Source organism: Euprymna scolopes, chromosome 22 (genome assembly GCF_053919585.1).
Source record: "Euprymna scolopes isolate OS-2025 chromosome 22, ASM5391958v1, whole genome shotgun sequence".
NCBI classification, from domain to species: Eukaryota; Metazoa; Mollusca; class Cephalopoda; order Sepiida; family Sepiolidae; genus Euprymna; species Euprymna scolopes.
In genome coordinates this window covers 3,365,563-3,385,188 of record NC_136503.1, presented here as the reverse complement: position 1 = coordinate 3,385,188, position 19,626 = coordinate 3,365,563, and the positions used below count along the sequence as shown (strand labels likewise).

The 19,626-nt window shown below is 29.9% G+C and overlaps 1 protein-coding gene across 2 annotated transcripts in view; it reads right to left on the bottom strand.

Moving 5' to 3' along the window:
• Positions 1-18,745, bottom strand: part of LOC145243849 (sorting nexin-17-like) — a 169,557-nt gene extending 150,812 nt beyond the window's left edge. For both annotated transcript variants that reach the window (XM_080106879.1, XM_080106880.1), the window contains exon 1: positions 18,416-18,745. In XM_080106879.1, the coding sequence (XP_079963005.1) occupies positions 18,416-18,475 (60 nt within the window). In that variant the 5' untranslated portion in view covers positions 18,476-18,745. The remainder of the gene's footprint in view (positions 1-18,415) is intronic.
• Positions 18,746-19,626: the final 881 nt, after the last annotated feature.

The window sequence follows — 19,626 nt, the reverse complement described above, 5'->3', positions numbered from 1 at the left end:
AAGTATAAATCATGTAGAATATCTGCATGAATATAATTACACGTAATAATTAACTAAAGATGATCATCCTATAAGAAAACTGAAAAAACTAATAGGGAATTAATTAATTGATTGTTTAAAAGATTATGAAAATTAGCTAGAGTTTTTACAGATGAATGCAATTCTACAACCCATATATAACAAAATAGTATTTTCTTTTTTAATCAATAGAAAAAAGGGGTTTTAATATGAATATCAATACACAAATTTATAGGAGTATATATATATATATATATATCAATCATGATTCTTTGAGGGGGTACAAAATTTATATATCACAATCATGATAATTCATGATTAAAAACGTTTTAAAATAAAGTAGACTGGGTGAACAGGAGAAGGGGTTCTATTTTATTTTAAAACGTTTTTAATCATGAATTATAAAAGTCTTCCCTTCATGATTGAGATTATATATATATATATATATATATATATATATATATATATATATATATATATATACACACACACACACACACGTACACATACACGTTTTATAATTTTTTTTAATATATTTTTCTTCTTTTCATTACTAATATCCATATATAGAAAAGGCAAAAGTGGCACACACGTTTTTGTATGCCCAGCAAAGGCTTTTTTCATGGAGGTTCTCGGGGTGGGGGAGAGGTTACTATGTTTTAGAACTTTTTAAATACTCTCTAGATTATAATATCTACGATTTGCAAACAGGCGTCATCTCTATATTTATTTTGGTCGACTTTTATAAAATTCACACTATTCCATCCTCTAGCATATTTTTCATATAAAAGCGAAACTAATCGAAAGCAATGGCAACTTCTCGGCTTTTCTGCAGGGACATCTTGGAAGCAATTAGCTTTGATCAATGTGGGGGAAATCCCTCATATCAGACAATTGCTATTCATTTGGACACTCCCTTTTTGTGGAGAGCTCGTTTTCCCTAACATTGTGGGGAAACAAATAAATGAAATGGTGGAAAACTGAACTGGCCTTCAGCCAATGTTCATTTCTGCACCTAAACACATTCACTTAACAAGTCAACTTTTTGAATGACATCGCAACATTTGAACACTTTTCACTTCCTATGGCTTCGTAGCGCAGCGGTAAGAGCTCATGTTTTATTTCACATTCTTTTCTGCCTTCGGGTTCGTCATGGGTTCGAGCCTCCCTTCCTGCTAACACGTTTTTCTTTTACATCTCCAAACACCCGGGCAACGCCGGGTACCCCCACTAGTTATTTAATACATACTGAGTTATTTTAAATCTCTTTTATTCATTCTATATCCATAGTTTATGTTGCTGTACTTGACTTCAAATCGTGATCTTAATTGTTGCTGATGAAACAAATGTTTTAATAAATAAAAAATCCTTTCAGCTTAGAAACGATCGTATACCAAAAATATTGATGTTGAATTCCAGGAAATTATATGAATAATACATAATTTTGTTAATTTCGATTTACTAGATATATATGTACAGTAAGTAATAACGTATGAAACTATATAGCAATTCAGCTACACAGAATTTTTTGCATTTCATCACTTTAGGGAATCATTAGCTCTACTTTCTAAGTACTGCTGAAGTAAATACTGAAAATCGATACATAATATATATTTCATCACAGTATTTTATGTGGACATATGAAATAAATTTTATATATATATGTATATAAAATCCTTAATAATGGAATTTGAATCAGATAGAAGCAATCATACAACCTGGGTTGATCTTACTACAAAACTGAAGACAAGGAATTTGGTTTTATGTTTCTGAAGTTTTTTTATTATTCGGATGCCTGTTCTCATTATGAGTGTTATTTTCACAACATTTTGATCGATGTAACTTTCAACCTACTTCAGATGCATGTTGTCAAACTCTGGAATTTGAGAACCTGTGGCATAGTGGATAGAGTACTGGGTAAATTTAGTTGTGAAAGTTACCCTTCTGGTAGTTGAAGGTTCAATGCTAAGTGTGGATGACACTCAAGATACAATTGCGAATTATTTAGGACTTTTACCCAGTCATGGTTGACAGAATGAGAGCAAGTTACCACTGTGGATTAAATTTAGGGCTTTGTTCAAAATTCTGTGCAGATTCCTGGGAACTTCAACAGAATGATTCCAGAGTTCAACAAGATACACCTGAAGAAGGTAGGAGGTTACATCGATCGAAACATTGTACAAATAACACTCAAGATGAGAATAGTAGTCCAAAGAATCGAAGTAATATGAAAAGATTTGGTGGTAATGGTGATGATTTGTTGATTCAAAATTATCTTGTGATGTCCATCTACGACTGAATAGTAGATTTAAAATGATTTAATGACAGACAGGTAACCATTTTGCATAACTTCCACACATATATCTCAATAGTGACTCAAACGGTGGAGCTATTCAGCTATTCTGGGAAGGAACAATCATCACATCATTTTCTGCCACAAAATGGTCTTCATACAGATCTTCTCACCATAGTGCAGTTGCAATAAACTCAACCCAAAATACGTTGTTTTTTGTTTTTTTTAACTATTTATTATTTTTTTTTATATTTTTTATTTACTATTTATTTATTTTTTTTATTTACTATTTATTTTTTTTATATTTTTTATTTACTATTTATTTTTTTTATTTTTTATTTACTATTTATTTTTTTATATTTTTTATTTAATATTTATTTTTTTTATTTACTATTTATTTTTTTTATTTTTTTATTTACTATTTATTTTTTTATTTTTTTATTTAATATTTATTTTTTAATTTTTTTATTTACTATTTATTTTTTAATTTTTTTATTTACTATTTATTTTTTTATATTTTTTATTTACTATTTATTTTTTTATATTTTTTATTTACTATTTATTTTTTTATATTTTTTATTTACTATTTATTTTTATATTTTTATTTACTATTTATTTTTATATTTTTATTTACTATTTATTTTTTATATTTTTTTTTACTATTTATTTTTTATATTTTTTTATTTACTATTTATTTTTTATATTTTTTTATTTACTATTTATTTTTTATATTTTTTTATTTACTATTTATTTTTTATATTTTTTTATTTACTATTTATTTTTTATATTTTTTATTTACTATTTATTTTTTATATTTTTTTATTTACTATTTATTTTTTATATTTTTTTATTTACTATTTATTTTTTATATTTTTTTATTTACTATTTATTTTTTATATTTTTTTATTTACTATTTATTTTTATATTTTTTTTTACTATTTATTTTTTATATTTTTTCATTTACTATTTATTTTTTATATTTTTTTATTTACTATTTATTTTTTTATATTTTTTTATTTACTATTTATTTTTTTATATTTTTTTATTTACTATTTATTTTTTTATATTTTTATTTACTATTTATTTTTTATATTTTTTTATTTACTATTTATTTTTTATATTTTTTTATTTACTATTTATTTTAATATTTTTTTTTACTATTTATTTTTTATATTTTTTTATTTACTATTTATTTTTTATATTTTTTTATTTACTATTTATTTTTTATATTTTTTTATTTACTATTTATTTTTTATATTTTTTTATTTACTATTTATTTTTATATTTTTTTTTACTATTTATTTTTTATATTTTTTTTTACTATTTATTTTTTATATTTTTTTATTTACTATTTATTTTTTATATTTTTTTATTTACTATTTATTTTTTATATTTTTTTATTTACTATTTATTTTTTATATTTTTTTTTTACTATTTATTTTTTATATTTTTTTTTTACTATTTATTTTTATATTTTTTATTTACTATTTATTTTTTATATTTTTTTATTTACTATTTATTTTTTATATTTTTTTATTTACTATTTATTTTTATATTTTTATTTTTACTATTTATTTTTTATATTTTTTTATTTACTATTTATTTTTTATATTTTTTTATTTACTATTTATTTTTTATATTTTTTTATTTACTATTTATTTTTATATTTTTTTTTACTATTTATTTTTTATATTTTTTTATTTACTATTTATTTTTTATATTTTTTTATTTACTATTTATTTTTTATATTTTTTTATTTACTATTTATTTTTTATATTTTTTTATTTACTATTTATTTTTTATATTTTTTTTTTACTATTTATTTTTTATATTTTTTTATTTACTATTTATTTTTTATATTTTTTTTTACTATTTATTTTTTATATTTTTTCATTTACTATTTATTTTTTATATTTTTTTATTTACTATTTATTTTTTTATATTTTTTTATTTACTATTTATTTTTTTATATTTTTTTATTTACTATTTATTTTTTTATATTTTTATTTACTATTTATTTTTTATATTTTTTTATTTACTATTTATTTTTTATATTTTTTTATTTACTATTTATTTTTTATATTTTTTTATTTACTATTTATTTTAATATTTTTTATTTACTATTTATTTTTATATTTTTATTTACTATTTATTTTTATATTTTTTATTTACTATTTATTTTTTATATTTTTTATTTACTATTTATTTTTATATTTTTTATTTACTACTTATTTTTTATATTTTTTATTTACGATTTATTTTTTTATTTAGTATTTATTTTTTTAATATTTTTTATTTACTATTTATTTTTATATTTTTTATTTACTATTTATTTTTATATTTTTTATTTACTATTTATTTTTATATTTTTTTATTTACTATTTATTTTTATATTTTTTTTATTTACTATTTATTTTTATATTTTTTTATTTACTATTTATTTTTATATTTTTTTATTTACTATTTATTTTTATATTTTTATTTACTATTTATTTTTATATTTTTTTATTTACTATTTATTTTTATATTTTTTTATTTACTATTTATTTTTATATTTTTTTATTTACTATTTATTTTTATATTTTTATTTACTATTTATTTTTTATATTTTTTTTTACTATTTATTTTTTATATATTTTTTATTTACTATTTATTTTTATATTTTTATTTACTATTTATTTTTATATTTTTTTATTTACTATTTATTTTTATATTTTTTTATTTACTATTTATTTTTATATTTTTATTTACTATTTATTTTTTATATTTTTTTTTACTATTTATTTTTTATATATTTTTTATTTACTATTTATTTTTTATATATTTTTTATTTACTATTTATTTTTTATATATTTTTTATTTACTATCACTGTTCCTATTTTGGTCTGTTTCTTTTTTATCTTCTATTATGTAAAGGAAAGTGTGTGTTTGTATATCTACTAAAAACTTTCGTCAGCAACATTTGAACCAGGTTAAAACTGATACCATGTGAAAGACTAACCCCTCAGATACATATGTGAAAATTAGAAGAAAAAAAAAAGATTTTGTGGTGGTTAACTAGATCACTTTTTGGAAGGGGGGGATGTTTTCATGTCGCGTTTTTTGCAAGTGACGCACGCGTAATCCACTAGAACTGTTTAAAAACATTATTTTTAACATCATGACGTCATAAGCAATCATGATCCTGTGGGTAAAAGCATTTGCCAGTAACTTTTTCCCTTCTTTCCGTTTCAGGTTCAAACCTGACTACCACGGCTAATTATTTTTTTTTTTTTTGCGACCGCATGCACACTCGCTGCAATTTTGATTAAAAGAAAACTTGTTTTGATTCATTTATTTTTTTCCAGCACACAAGCAACAAAAACACTTCTCTTTGTATCCCTTAAGTTATCCTGTACTTCTTTTTTGGGGAGGGGGGGGTCCATTCTTTAATTTTTGAAATTGTTGTGGGGGTATTGATTAAAGTACTCAATATCCTTAGTATAGCAGCTGTGCATATCCAAACTTCAAGCCCACCCAGGCAACGCTGGGTATCCATGCTAGTCAATATATATAAAAGGCAAAAGTGATGCATGCGTTTTTGTATGTCTAAGAAAGGCTTTTTTCAGGAGGGGGGGGTACTATTTTTTAGAACTTTTTATATACTCCCTAGATCATAATATTTTTTTTATATACTCCCTAGATCATAATATCTACGATTTGCGAACGGACGTCGTCTCTACATTTATTTTGGTCGACTTTTACAAAATTCATGCTATCCCACCCTCTTGCATGTTTGTGTTTTTCATATAAAAGTGAAACTAATCGAAAGCGAAGGCAGCTTCCTGGCTTTTCTGCAGAGATGTCCAGAAACCCCTCATATCAGACAATTGCTATTCATTTGGACACTCCCTTTTTGTGGGAGCTGGTTTTCCCCAACATTGTGGGGAAACAAATAAATGAAACGGTAGAAAGCTGAACGGGCCTTCAGCCAACATTTATCTTTGCACCTGTGTTAACTCATTCACTTATCAAGTCAACTTTTTGATTGACATCGCTAAATTTGAACGTTTTTCACTTCCTATGGCTTTGTAGCATAGCGGTAAGACGTCACGTTTTCTTTCACTTTCTTTTCCGCCTTCGCATCACAGGTTCGAGTCTGCCTGACTACTAACACTTTTTTTCCCCCCTTTTACACCTCTAAACACCCAGGCAATGCTGGGTACCGCCACTAGTCTATTATATAAAAGAAAATATGTGTGTTTGTATGTCTGCTAAAAACTTTAGTGAGCTGCATTCGGTACTATCTAAAAAAGCAATGCCTCGGATGCATAATATGTCAAAAAGATTAATTCTGTGGTGATTAATGAGACCACTATTTTTTGGAAGGGGAGGGGTTTTTTGCATCGCATTTTTTGCAAGTTACGCATGCATATCAAACTAAAACTGTTTACAATGCTTATTTTTCAACCTCATGAATACAACAAGTTTGCCGGAAACTTTTTGCCGTCTTCCTCTTTTTCGAGTTATGTTTGAGCCTGTTTATTTTTTGTTTTTTTTCTTTTTCAGTCGCGCCGGTACTCTCTGGTATTTTGATTGAAAGAAAAGTTGCTTTGGTTCATTTAACTGTTCTTGAGGAGAAGGGAGTTTTTTTATCCAGTCCATGATCCGGAGAATAGCTTCCTCGCTACATAACCCTTCTGCCGAAATATTTAGTGGGAAGGTGATTATGTATTTCTTTATTTTTGGGGGGGGGTGATTACATTTTCATAATTTTCTCCGTTCTTTTATTTTTTAAATTGTTGTGGGGGTATCTATGAAAGTGCTCAACATCCTTAGTAAAGCAGGTGTGTCCAAACCGAACTTCATATTGATTTAGGCAACACCGGGTATTCATGCTAGTCTAGTATCAACCGTCTGTGTGTTGTTATGTCCACTAAGACATTTTGTCATCCGCATCAAATTGACACAAACCTGGTATCGTTAGAAAGAGCGATTTCTCGGACACATAATATGAAAAAATTAGAAAAACTCGTCAATTATTTCATGTAGAAATGTAGTTTTGTTTGAAAGGGAATTAGGTAAAAATCTTGGTTTCGATGTCATGTGTTAACCGTGCATTCGCAAACAAAATTTGCAACATGATATCAGTGATGTCCAATCGAGAGCTGTTCACTTACAAACTTAACTTTTGCAAGTTCACAACCAGCATGCAGCATTTTTTTTTCTTTTAACTTTCATATTTTTTTAAATTCTCAACTTTCTTATGCTCACTCACCATGTTTTTTTTTCTTTTCTTTTAATAACACAAGATGGCACCCAAGTTTGTTTTTTTTATTGACGATTAAATTATAATATTTAACTGTATTTTATAACTGGGCAAACCCGGGTGCCGCTGCATCCACTAGTATTATTTATAAATTGAACAAAATGAATTCAAAACAGGTGCCTTGTATTGCTGTATCACTTATTCTTCTATGATTCTTGCTTTTTGTTTTTTTTTGTTTTTGTTTTGTTAAGGGTTCACAAGACTTTTAGACTACCCTAAACATATATGAATTAGCGAAAAAAAAAAGGGGGGGGAGGTTATTTTTACTATTGTAATTTTAATGTAACTTCAATCACTTAGAAACACAGAGGAGGCAAGAAAAGGAAAAAAAAAAAGAAATATTATCAAATAAAATTCTCAGAAATAGAAAAAAAAATAGGAAACTTCATAGGATTCGTCAAAAATCATCATACGATATATCAGTTAGTTTTTAGGCATAGCTAAATCCTACCATATCAATTAGCGTATTAATTTTATATATACTAGCAGGCTGCCCGGAGAATCTACTTTCATTTTTGCGCCCCCCCCCCCCCGATAGAATTTATTGGAGGCAGCAGGAAACACTTATTATATACCATATCGAAATTCCATGTTTCATTACTTGACTGTTCAACAGGTCTTACTTGTTTGGACTTCAAGCGTGACATCATTTTTCAGTGGATAGGCCTGCTGCTATTTTTAATATGACAGCCACAACAGAGGCCAACTAGGGTCAGCCATCAGGCCTTGATAAGAAAGACCTGAATATGCAACAACTAAAAAAAAAAAAAAAAAAAAACTAAAAGGATTAAAAGGGTTTGTGGCAGAAGAGAAGGTGTTGCTATTTTGCTAGCATTGCTGAAAGGTTGAAAAGTGAAGCAACACAATAAACGAAATCCTGACTGATAAGATCAAAGAATCTGACTTCATTGAAGAAGAAAAAAAAAATGCACTGGTTGCCCACCTACAATGGGCATATATATAAAATATATTAAATGAAAGATGAGGAATAAAAGTTATATATAACTTTATCATATAATCAGGACAATAAGAAAAGGTAAAGGGGAAAATCAAGAAAAAAAAACTCTTTAGGTTATGGCATTTTCTAAGTTAAAAAAAGAGAAGAGCGAAAATTATACAACATGCAAATACAGAAAAACTGGCTTAATAACATTTAGAGATGAAATGATTGGTTGGTTGTTTTTGTTTTACGGCATATCAACCCTTTTCAGGTTATTTAATGCCGAATCCAGTGATTTTGAAGAAAATTTTTTTCATAGAATATATTTGCTTTTTTTTTTTCAAGTCGGTTTCTATTTTTTTTTTTTTTTTACACAGTGATCACCACTTATCAAGGCCCGGAAGCCACTCAGGGATAAGGGTTATTGCAAGTACATTACCTTAGTGTGGAGATTTTATGAAGTGTTTAATTAGGGGGGCGGTTCATTAGGAATTTGTTAACATTGGACTTGAAGATATCCAAGTTGTAGTCCGGAGGGAAGCAGGCAGACGGAACAGAGTTCCACAGGCGTGCAGTTCTAAGAAAGAAGCTTTGTTCATGGAATCCGCGTTTTGATTTAGGAACAGATATAGAGTGGGAGAAATTTTTCACAGTGGATTCAGCTAGACGGGTGTTTTTCGTGAAAGATTGGCGAGGGGGGACCAGGGATTGGAGTTCAGACGAGCACCTGCCATGAAAATAACGATAAAACAAGGATAGGCTCGCAACGTCTCTTCTGTGGGAGAGAGATTGCAGGGTAGAGAAAAGGGCATCCCCCACTAAACCACGAAGTCTATTTTGTACTCTGTCAAGGCATGATAGGCTGTTTTTGGCAGCTCCTGCCCAGATATTTAACCCATAGTTAGGATTCTAACAGGTACTACAATTCCAGGGCAGAGTGGGCCTGGGAGCAATGGCAATTAAGGGGTGGCTCCACACTCCCCAAAGCCCGCAAGCTGGGGCCTCACTATCGGATATAGTTTAAGGTCATATCCAGGACAGATATGAAATGAGAATGAAGGGATAGGATGATATGGTAAAAAAAATAATTAAAAGTACGTACAAGGATAACTCGGAAGGGTAGTACCTATATATTTTTTTGCTCTTTTTAATATTGATAAGCTTTGCTTTGTTAAAGATTTTCTCTAATAATATTGTTCGTCTATATAACCGAAAATGAGACCACTGAAAAAGGGAGGCAGAAAAAAACCTACGTTCTATCAAGGAAAAAGAGACAGAGACAAGAGTCTAGATAGGAGAGGGAAGAAAAGTGGACATTGTGATAGGTTAAGGAATATGCTCAATCGAAACATGCCAGACAAAACCTGAAGACAGAGACTTGGAGGGAAATAATGCCTCGCTTCTGTCCAGGCAAGAGAAATGTTCAGCACTGAATCCTTTCATTTTTACACTGTTCATTTTTCAATCTGCAATCACCACAACACTAGATTTACTCCCTGGACTACCTATGGTTAGAAATACTCCTCACAGTTGAGATAATTTGGGATTGGAAACAGTTTTTAATATTTTGTTGACCAGATTCCAGGCATTCACTCATGCTGTAAATACAACCGGCTTTTCAACAATTAATGCATCATTTTGGTGAATTCCTATTGAAGTCACACAAATTATTTAGTGAAATGGGTTTCAACATTAATACCAATTAACTTATATATTTTTTTAAAAACCATGTTTTAGTTAAAAAAAAAAAAAAAAAAAAAAAAAAAATGGGTACTTCTGCATTTAATCAACCCACGATGTCCACAAAGTTACTCGGGTGTGCCCAACAGATGATGGGAAGAACCGGAAATGACCAACAAGCCTTATTACAAAAAAAAAAAAAAATTGTTACCCCCCTCCATGTTAAGAATTGCGACAACCACTGAAATTCATAAATACATTGGAAAAATAATATCCTAACATCCAGAAAACTACTTATTGACTGTTTCTGGTTATTCCTGTCATCTGCCGGGCACACCCGAGTAACTTTGTGAAAATCGTGGGTTCATAAACGGAGAAGTGCCAAAAAAATGAAAGAACATTAAAAACAGTTTGAAACGACGAAACAAAAACTTGCTCGTTCATACATCAGCATATGGCATATTCTTTTCTATTATTGTATCACTTATTTCTTTCCTTTTTTTGTTTTTTTTTTTTCTACTTGGGAGTCACCACTTAAGGCCTGAAAGCCACTCGAGGATAAGGGTTAATGAATATAAGGTGGTAGTGTAGTAACCGTTAAAGATGTAAATTGGGTAGAATTTGATTATTTATGGGAATGGCTCAACAAGAACTTGTTTACATTAGATTTGAAGGCTACAATGTTGTATTCATCCGGGAAGCAGGCCAGCAAAACAATGTTCTACAGACGAGTAGTTTTGAAGAAGAAGCTTTGTTTATGGAATCTGTGTTTAGATATACATAGTAGTTGCAGCTAGTCGAGTGTTTTTTTGTGAAAGTTTGGAAGGGGGATCATAGATTGGAGCTCAACGAGCATTTTCCATGAAAATAACAATAGAGCAGAGACAGGCTTGCAACATCTATTATGTGCAGAAGAGAAAAGGGCTCCACCTACTAGGTTTCGAAGCCGGTTTTGAACTTTATCAAAGCGGGATAGGGCAAGCTGAACAGCTCCTTCCCAGATCCCCGAGTGGCTTCCGGGCCTTCATAAGTGGTGACTACCTTATAAAAAAAAAAAAAAAAAAAAGATGTGGCAACAGTAATCCATTTTTAGGGTATACTTGGCTCTTATACAGATAGAGGATCGCATTAACAGTGTGATATCTACTGGAGCATTAGAGTGATCCGACCATTTTTCCAGCAATCTTGACAACAGTTCCATTTCAGATCAAGACTAAAGGTCAGTCCAAGAAGCTTGTCAAGACATGGAGCTTCCCCAAGACGAGTGGCATTCATTTCAATTGGAACGTGATGGAGGTCAGAGCGATTATGATGAAAGGAGAGAAGCTTGATTTTCGATGCATTAAAAATTCCCTTTAACAATTATCACAAACGTTTTCAACTACCGATTGCTATGGCTTATAGCAGCGTACCTAAGAGTCCAACATTCAAACTCCTCGACCTAACATTCACACCTAACATGAATTGAAATAAATACATAGAAGATGCTGTTAAGGTTGATGCAAGGAAGATGGGCTCCCTCTACCTTGCTAGAAAACTTCTCACAACTTTCAGTATCTTATATCTCTACAAAGTCACCATTTGCCCTCGGATGGAGTATTGTTACCACATCTGAACTAGTTGGTCCTGGATATGGCCTTAAACTATATCCAGTGATGAGGCCTCAGTTTGTGGGCTTTGGGGAGTGTGGAGCCACCCTTTAATTGCCATTGCTCCCAGGTCCACTCTGACCCAGAGTCGTAGTACCTGTTAGGGTCCCAACTATGGGTTAAATAGAAACCGACTTGAAAACAACAAATATATTCTATGAAAAATTTTTTCTTCAAAATCTTTGGATTCGGCATTAAATAAACCAAAAAGGGTTGATATGCCGTAAAACAAAAACAACCAACCAACTGAACTAGAGCAGCAACTGATAGTCTCCCTCTTACACAAGGTCCCAAAAAGGGCGTTCGATCTAATAGTTTTTATTCTTGAAGTTCTTTATATCGTCAAATATTTATTCATGGAATTTGGTTTGATTGTTTTGTAGAAAAAAAAAATTGTTTTTGTTTTTGATTTTACAGAACAGGAACGTAGTTTTGTGAAAAGAAAAAAAAAAATCCAAAAGACAATAACATTAACGTTTGGTGCATTTTTGTTCAGGAATCCAGTCTCTTCAGAAAGCCTGATCTAACAGCACTAAATGCCTTAACAGGCAACATATTCCACACAACCTTCAAATAGGGCATCACAACTGGATGTCTTTTACGGTCATACCCAGGACCTATGAAAGTTAAAAAAAAAATTTTTATTATTAGAACTTATAAATATTATTGTGGATTAAATTATCTCCATCCGTCAACTAAAAAAAAAAAAAAAAAAAAAAAAAAAAGAGATTCTACTTTTTAAAGCGATTGTATATGAACACCCTGAAAAACTTGATGGGAAAATAAATAAATAAATATTTTAGAATCTAGAATGGGGAATCAGTTTAACATGTAAATTAACTGCAGAAATTGACCAGTTTCATTTGGATAAAAAGAGTTTTCAGAAAAAGGTGAAGATTTGAAATTTATTGAAAAATGGCAAAACAAGAACAAAGATATGAAACAGGATGTCTTTAGTACTTACGTAACTATTTGTGTAAAAAAAAAAAAAAAAATGTGGTGCAAATGAAAGATTTTTTTTTTGTTTATTATTTTATGGCATATCAACCCTTTTTTTTGATTATTTTATGTCAAATTGAGTAATTTTGGAAATGTTTCAAGTTGTTTATATCTTCAAATATTTATTGGTGATGTTTGGTTTGGTTGTTTTGTAAAAAAAAACTTTTTGTTTGTTGACTTTACAGAAATATGATCAAGTTTTGCAAAAGGAAAGGGCAAAAAAAACAAAAAACAAAAACAATAACATCAATGTTTGATTGATTTTATGTCAAGAAGTCAATATCTTCCGACTGCCTAATCTGATAGAACCAAGGACACATCTATAAGATTAAATGTACTTCATGTCTGATATTTTAGATCAGCGAGACGAACAGAAATATCAATCTGTACTTACAAACATAAACATAATTCTGAGGAAAAGTTTTACCCACAATTTGGACATTTCAACCTACACTATCCACAACACTGAATTCTCTCTCTCATGCCACAAGTGCATCGAAAGTGCTTTAATACTTCATTCATAACCACTTAATATAAACCTTAGGTTTGACTGATTCCTTAACCAAACACCTGGAAAAAAAAAAAAATCGCTTTCAAACATTGCAATATACCATGTCAGTCCATAAACTCCCATCTCAGATAAGCACAACTTATTTCTACTGCATTTCATTCAGGTTTCTATATTTTCTTTTCCAGCTTTCCCTTTTGAATTGACGTCACTTATTCGTATGCGCGACATATTTTTTCATTGTCATACTTCCTTTTCTTTTTTTGTTAATTTCAACTATTTACTTTTTCTGACAAAATGTGTTGATCTGAACGAAACCAGTCAATCTTTTGTAGGACTTTCTTCCTGTGTTTAATTGTTTTTCCTTTCAGTCTTTCACACACGCAAATTTAAATTTGGATCAAATAAAATCCCTAAGTTAATCTCAAAGATTACAAAATTCTGTTCGGATGGATGGAAAAAAAAAAAAAAAAAAAAAATGATCGCATTACAAGACTCATAACAAACATTGCTTTGGACCATGATTTGAAAATTATTTCAATCATCAAAAATCCATACAAATAAATCTATAAATAACTATATTGTGAATAATTAATATACAGTTTAATGGACCTATACATATTTATGATTATCCATCAGTACCTTTGGTTTCACACAAACAGCAGTTACTACAACGCACTTCCATAAAAATAATTGAATATTTTCAATGTGTATATTAAATAAATAATAAATATACAGAAGATATAAAAGGATCAAAAAAAAAAAAAAAAGTAGCGATTTAGTAGTAGAAACAGAAAGCGGGTGAATGCAATGGCTATTCAATTTAAAAAAAAAAATCACGAATGTGCAATTTTCTACCTGTATTTTATTTAATTTTCGATTTTTGAGCGATTATTGAGGGTCCAAATGACTAACGAAATCGCTACTTTTTTTCATTCTAACTCAGACACTACTTTTGTTTCAAACTAAAACGCTTTAAAATAAGTTAAAACACAAAAAAATCTAGGTAGGTAGAAGAGTAACTTATCTCATCTCTGGTAATGTTTGTTGCATATTTGTTTTTATCCTGTTCATTCCTGGTTGTTTGATATGGTAGTGGCGCAGTCTCAAATGACATTTTTCTTTTATTATTTTTAAGCACACAAATGGGGGCTAGTGTACCAAAGAGGCCCCAAATTTCTGGCCTTGGAAATTTTTTTGGAAAATTGGGATATATTAGATGACCGGTGTGATATAAAATTATGTTTCTTTTAAAGATCACTAATGTAAACAAATACTAAATAAATAAAACACTAATGTGGTTTAAATGTGCTTTAAAGGTCCTGGCAATGCTTTTAATATAATTGTTTCAACTCATGTTTCCTGTAAACGTTAGGCCAAGGAGTTTAAAAGATGTACTTTCAGATAAAGAGTCATTGGCCATTGCTATTGGTGGTAGAGAAGGTTTCTTGTAATTATTGAAGGAAACAAGTTTAGTCTTGGCAGTATTGAATGTGACCATCCATTTTTGTCCCCATTCCACTAAAGATTGGAGGTCATCCTCTAGTGTTTCTGCCATTTCTTTACATATGTGTTCATTTGTTTTCCTGTCATGCCTGTTATAGAGTGTGGTGTCATCAGCACTTTGATCAAATTACATGATTTTTAGAATATCTCATCTTCGTTCCGTAACTGGTACGGACATCATACAGACTTTTCTGTGTTTTCTTAAATTTTAAATGCTGCCATAAGTGCTAATCTGAATAAGCAATGAATACAGTGGTCCACACACACACACACACACTATTTTTAAGCAAGTGACCATCCTAACATTTTTATTTCAAAAATTGCATACACACGGTCATTGCATATACAGGGTGGACATTGGATAACTGCAATCTCCTAACGTTTCAGGCCTACAAAATTTGGCCTGAAGCCTAATTTTGTTAATATTTATTTTTAGGTAATAAATATTTCAAAGTGTAGTATCTGTTGTGCCTCAAATGGTTATTCTCCCAGGCATTAACTTCTTTCTAAAACTGTGAAGACGTTTATCGCTTGAGATTTCCCGCTCATCCACAAGAGAATGCCAGCTGACCTGGCCTAAGATCAAAATGTAATATCTGTGCTTGAACGAATGAGTTAATTTAAGAATAGGATAGACATATGATGACCAATTTTGATTGCCTTGTGTCTGACTTGCCTTTAAAATGTATCACTATTCTTTCAGACGATTTTCAAGTGTACTCAGAGGTCTTCCTTCCCGTTTGAGGCGATTTTTATTTTTGTCTTAATCCAGTGAGCCGGTTTTTTTTTTTTTTTTTTTTTTTTTTTTTTTTTAGGCGGGGTGGGTATTTTCTCTCCCACATTAAAAACCAATCCAGTGTCTAATTTTGCCTCGCGAGGATGAGAGTAAATAAGGATTAAAATAATGGTGGAGTCTATTCTGTCACTCTTAGAAAAAAAAAAAAATTAAAATCTAAATACGTCCCACACTATCAACCAATCTCCAACCTCTGTCCCATCGCCGCAATGTCGCATCCCTGTGCCTGTTTTACAAGTATTTTGGAACGTGTTCTGATGAACTCATAGCATTTGTACCACCTCGGCGTACACATTCCCGACTAATCCGACAAGCAGCAAAATTACACCCCTTCACTGTAAAGGTCCCTAGATACTGGAAATCCTATTCTAATAATTTCTTCCCTCAAACTGCTAAACTTTGGAATTCTATCCCTGTTTCCCGCTTTCCTGACTGTACCAACTTACAGAAGTACATCTTACAACAATCCTTGTTAAATACGCTCCTAAATAGTAGCCCTTTCTTACGCTCTAATTGGCAATATAATTTGTTGGTACTCTTGCATAATTTGACCCAAATTCTCGTGAATTCCCGTCAAGCATGGATCGAGACCGGCAATTATCGGTGTCAGCCGAGCGTCATAACAGACGCAGACTAATGGAAGAAAAAAAAAAAAAAAAAAAAAAAAAAAAAACGAAAAAATACAAACGAATACAAATAATCAAAAATAACCAAAAAAAAAAAAAAAAAACTACTTTGAAAAATGAAAATGTTTTTCATTTCAGTATTTAATTTTTTTTTTTTGCAAAATATTTATCAACAGAAAGTTTGTTTTTTTTCTCCAAGAAAAGATTTTTAAACCGTATAATTGTTATGTGTAAGTAGTACACTAGCACACAAGCTTTTTTTGTTTGTTTTTTTTTGTTTTTGTTTTTTTTTTTTTGTAACCATATTTTTTTTCTTGTTTTCTTTATTTTCAAGACTTGTTCCGTCAAGTTCTTTAGGTGGTACTCATTAATCCGTGCTGAAATTTTTCTGTTTGGCGAGTTTGAAAATATATTTGTCAGCTTTTTTTTCTTTTTTTTTTTTTGGTTTAGTCGCTTTCTTCCAATTCGAATATCGTCTGCTTCCATTTAGATAGCGCTTTTTCTTTGGCTAATCAAACTTCCAAAAATTCAATTAAAAAATAATAATAAATAAATAATAATCAGAAAATAAAAAGTCGCCCCCTCCCTCTTAATATCACCTTAAAAATTACTAAAAAACATAACAGAAAACAAAATTAAATAAAATAAAAAGTCGAGTTAGCGTTTCAACATTTGAACAACGCTCGCGGCTGACTACGATGATTGGCGATCTCGTCCGATCCATGTTTGATGGGAATTCACGAGAATTCGGGTCAAATTATGCAAGAGTACCAATTTGTTTGAGGATAACGAAAAAAATGTCAGTGTTCGGTAATGGGTCGAAAGGTTGGGGTCGATACGTCATACCAAAGACTAAAAACTTAAAAAAAAACTGATACTTAATGTTTCCTTAAAGTATGGATCAAGGGTAAGTGGAGTACTCCTGAGAAAGGAGTGGTGGTACCCCCCCTACACCTCAGTGTAAAGCTAATGAAAAGGACGTCTTCGGGTCACCCTCGACTATGGCCGGACACCTTTTTTTTTTTTTAAACTGATCTGTCCTCAGGAGAAATTCTAGTTTCTTTAAAAAAAAAAAAAAAAGTTCTTCGTGAAACTCAATTCTCCTCACAATAAAAGAAAAACGTACGTGTGCCAAACTTCGCACATGCAAATAGACTTAGTTGTTTCGTCGGATAAAACGAAATAAAAATTGGAACGTTTTATTTAGTCGACATACCATACAGAAATTGTTAAAATATATATTTTTTAAATAAAATTATGAAAAAAAAAACCCACTTCAAAAATGTCAAAAAGAAAAAAGTGTTTAACATATTAATAAAAGGGGAGGATCTACTTTCGGAAGTCTTGAAAAAAAGTAGGTGGGAAACTAACAACGACCACTAAAAGTTATATATATATATATATATATATATATATATATATATATATATATATATATATATTATAGATTTCATTATGAAATATAGATTTAAAGAAAACTTGGTTTTCGGAATCAGCAAATCAGCAAACAATTAATCTGACATCTAAGGAAATAAATAAACAAACTAAACTTTAAAAAAAAAAAAGGAAGAGATTTGATTATCTCGAACTTTTCAGTTTAAGAAAAAGACTTCCACTAAAACAAAATTATGTTAGCCAAATTAGTTCATATAGTTTCATAACAATGTCATTTTAATTAGTTATTAACCAAAATAAAATTAAATAATATAACCTGATTATTATGGTATAGTTTTATTATTAGATTATTAATCGAACCAAATTGTTAAAATAATAAAAATAATAAAATAACTAGAACTAATTTGGTTAAGATAATGTTGTTTTAATAGTAGTCATCTTAAAGCTGAAAAGTTCAAGATAAACAAAGATAAACACTGTCCCACGTAATTGTTTTTTTTTTATAAAAGACAGGTGAAATTAATTAGCGTTATTCGTATCTTTTTAGAAATAATATCAAATTTTAATTTTTTCAAGAAAGAGTCGACGAAAAAAGTATTCATATTTGTTTTTAAAATATGTCGCAAATAATATATATATATATATATATATATATATACACACACACACACACACACACACACACACACATACTTACTGTATAAGACGATCCATTTTCATCCTGAAAATCTCGTGTGTCTGGAATAGAAAGATGCATCGCGATTTTTTTTTTTTTTTTCAGTAAAAAAATGTCTCAACGAAATCCGCCAAAAAAGTATGTTGTAAATATCCCAGTGTCGTGCTACAGGCAGATTCTATCTGTGAGTGATTATGCGGGGATCTACTTTATCTACAATTTGTTGTTTTGAAAAAGGCAAGAATGTGCAACTTGAGTTAGCGAAGAGTTAACTTGGCATCCGGAAAGTGCCGTTTAAACGGTTGACTCCCACTTTTTCTGTCAGTCGAGATCGATAAACTAGAGTTATCTGTCCTTTATTAAATATTCGCGTCGCCAGGTGGCGCATGAAACGTTTCCTTGGTGTTGCTCCTATTTATTTGCCTCCCCACGAGAGCAAAATTAGACACAAGGTCGATTTTTAATGTGGGGAAAATCCAGCTCCTCAAAAAGGGGCACACGGGATAGGAGCAAAAAATAAAACTGTCTCAGTCATGGAGGATTTCTCCTCCATTGACCGAGAACAGAAAAGGTGAAGTGGTGTAGCAAAGTAGCATCATCAGAACAGATACTACATTGTAATCTTGTTTACTTGCCTCCCCACGAGGGCAGAGTTAAACACAAGGTCGGTTTTTAATGTGGAGAAAATCCAGCTCCCCAAAAAGAGGCACTCTGGATAGGAACAAAAATAAAAATTATCTCAGTCATGAAGGATTTCTCTTCTACTGATCGAGGACAGAAAAGGTAAAGTGTAGCATCAGAACAGATACTACACTTTGTTCCAAGCCAAAAAGGTTTCGTTTGTTTGTTTATTTTTGCCTACTTCCAGAGTGCCCCTCTTTGGGGAATATCCACACACACACACACACACACACACACACACACACACACGTACATTAAAAACGACCTTGTGTCACATTTTGCTTTCGTGAGAAATCAAATAAATCCAAAAAGTAATGTATGTTGGTGTTGTACTCCTAACATACCCCAACTCCACGTATGGAATGAATTGAAAACTTTCAGGTTTGTTTTACCACGGAGACATGAAAAAAAGTTGTCAAAAACAAATAAATGTTACCAAAGGCAAGAGAGGTTACTTTTCTACCCAGCGTGATAAGTTTTTAGTGTTTTTACTTATTTTGAAATGCTTATTCGGTTCAAAAAACAAGTAATGGCGAGCGTCGCATGAGAAC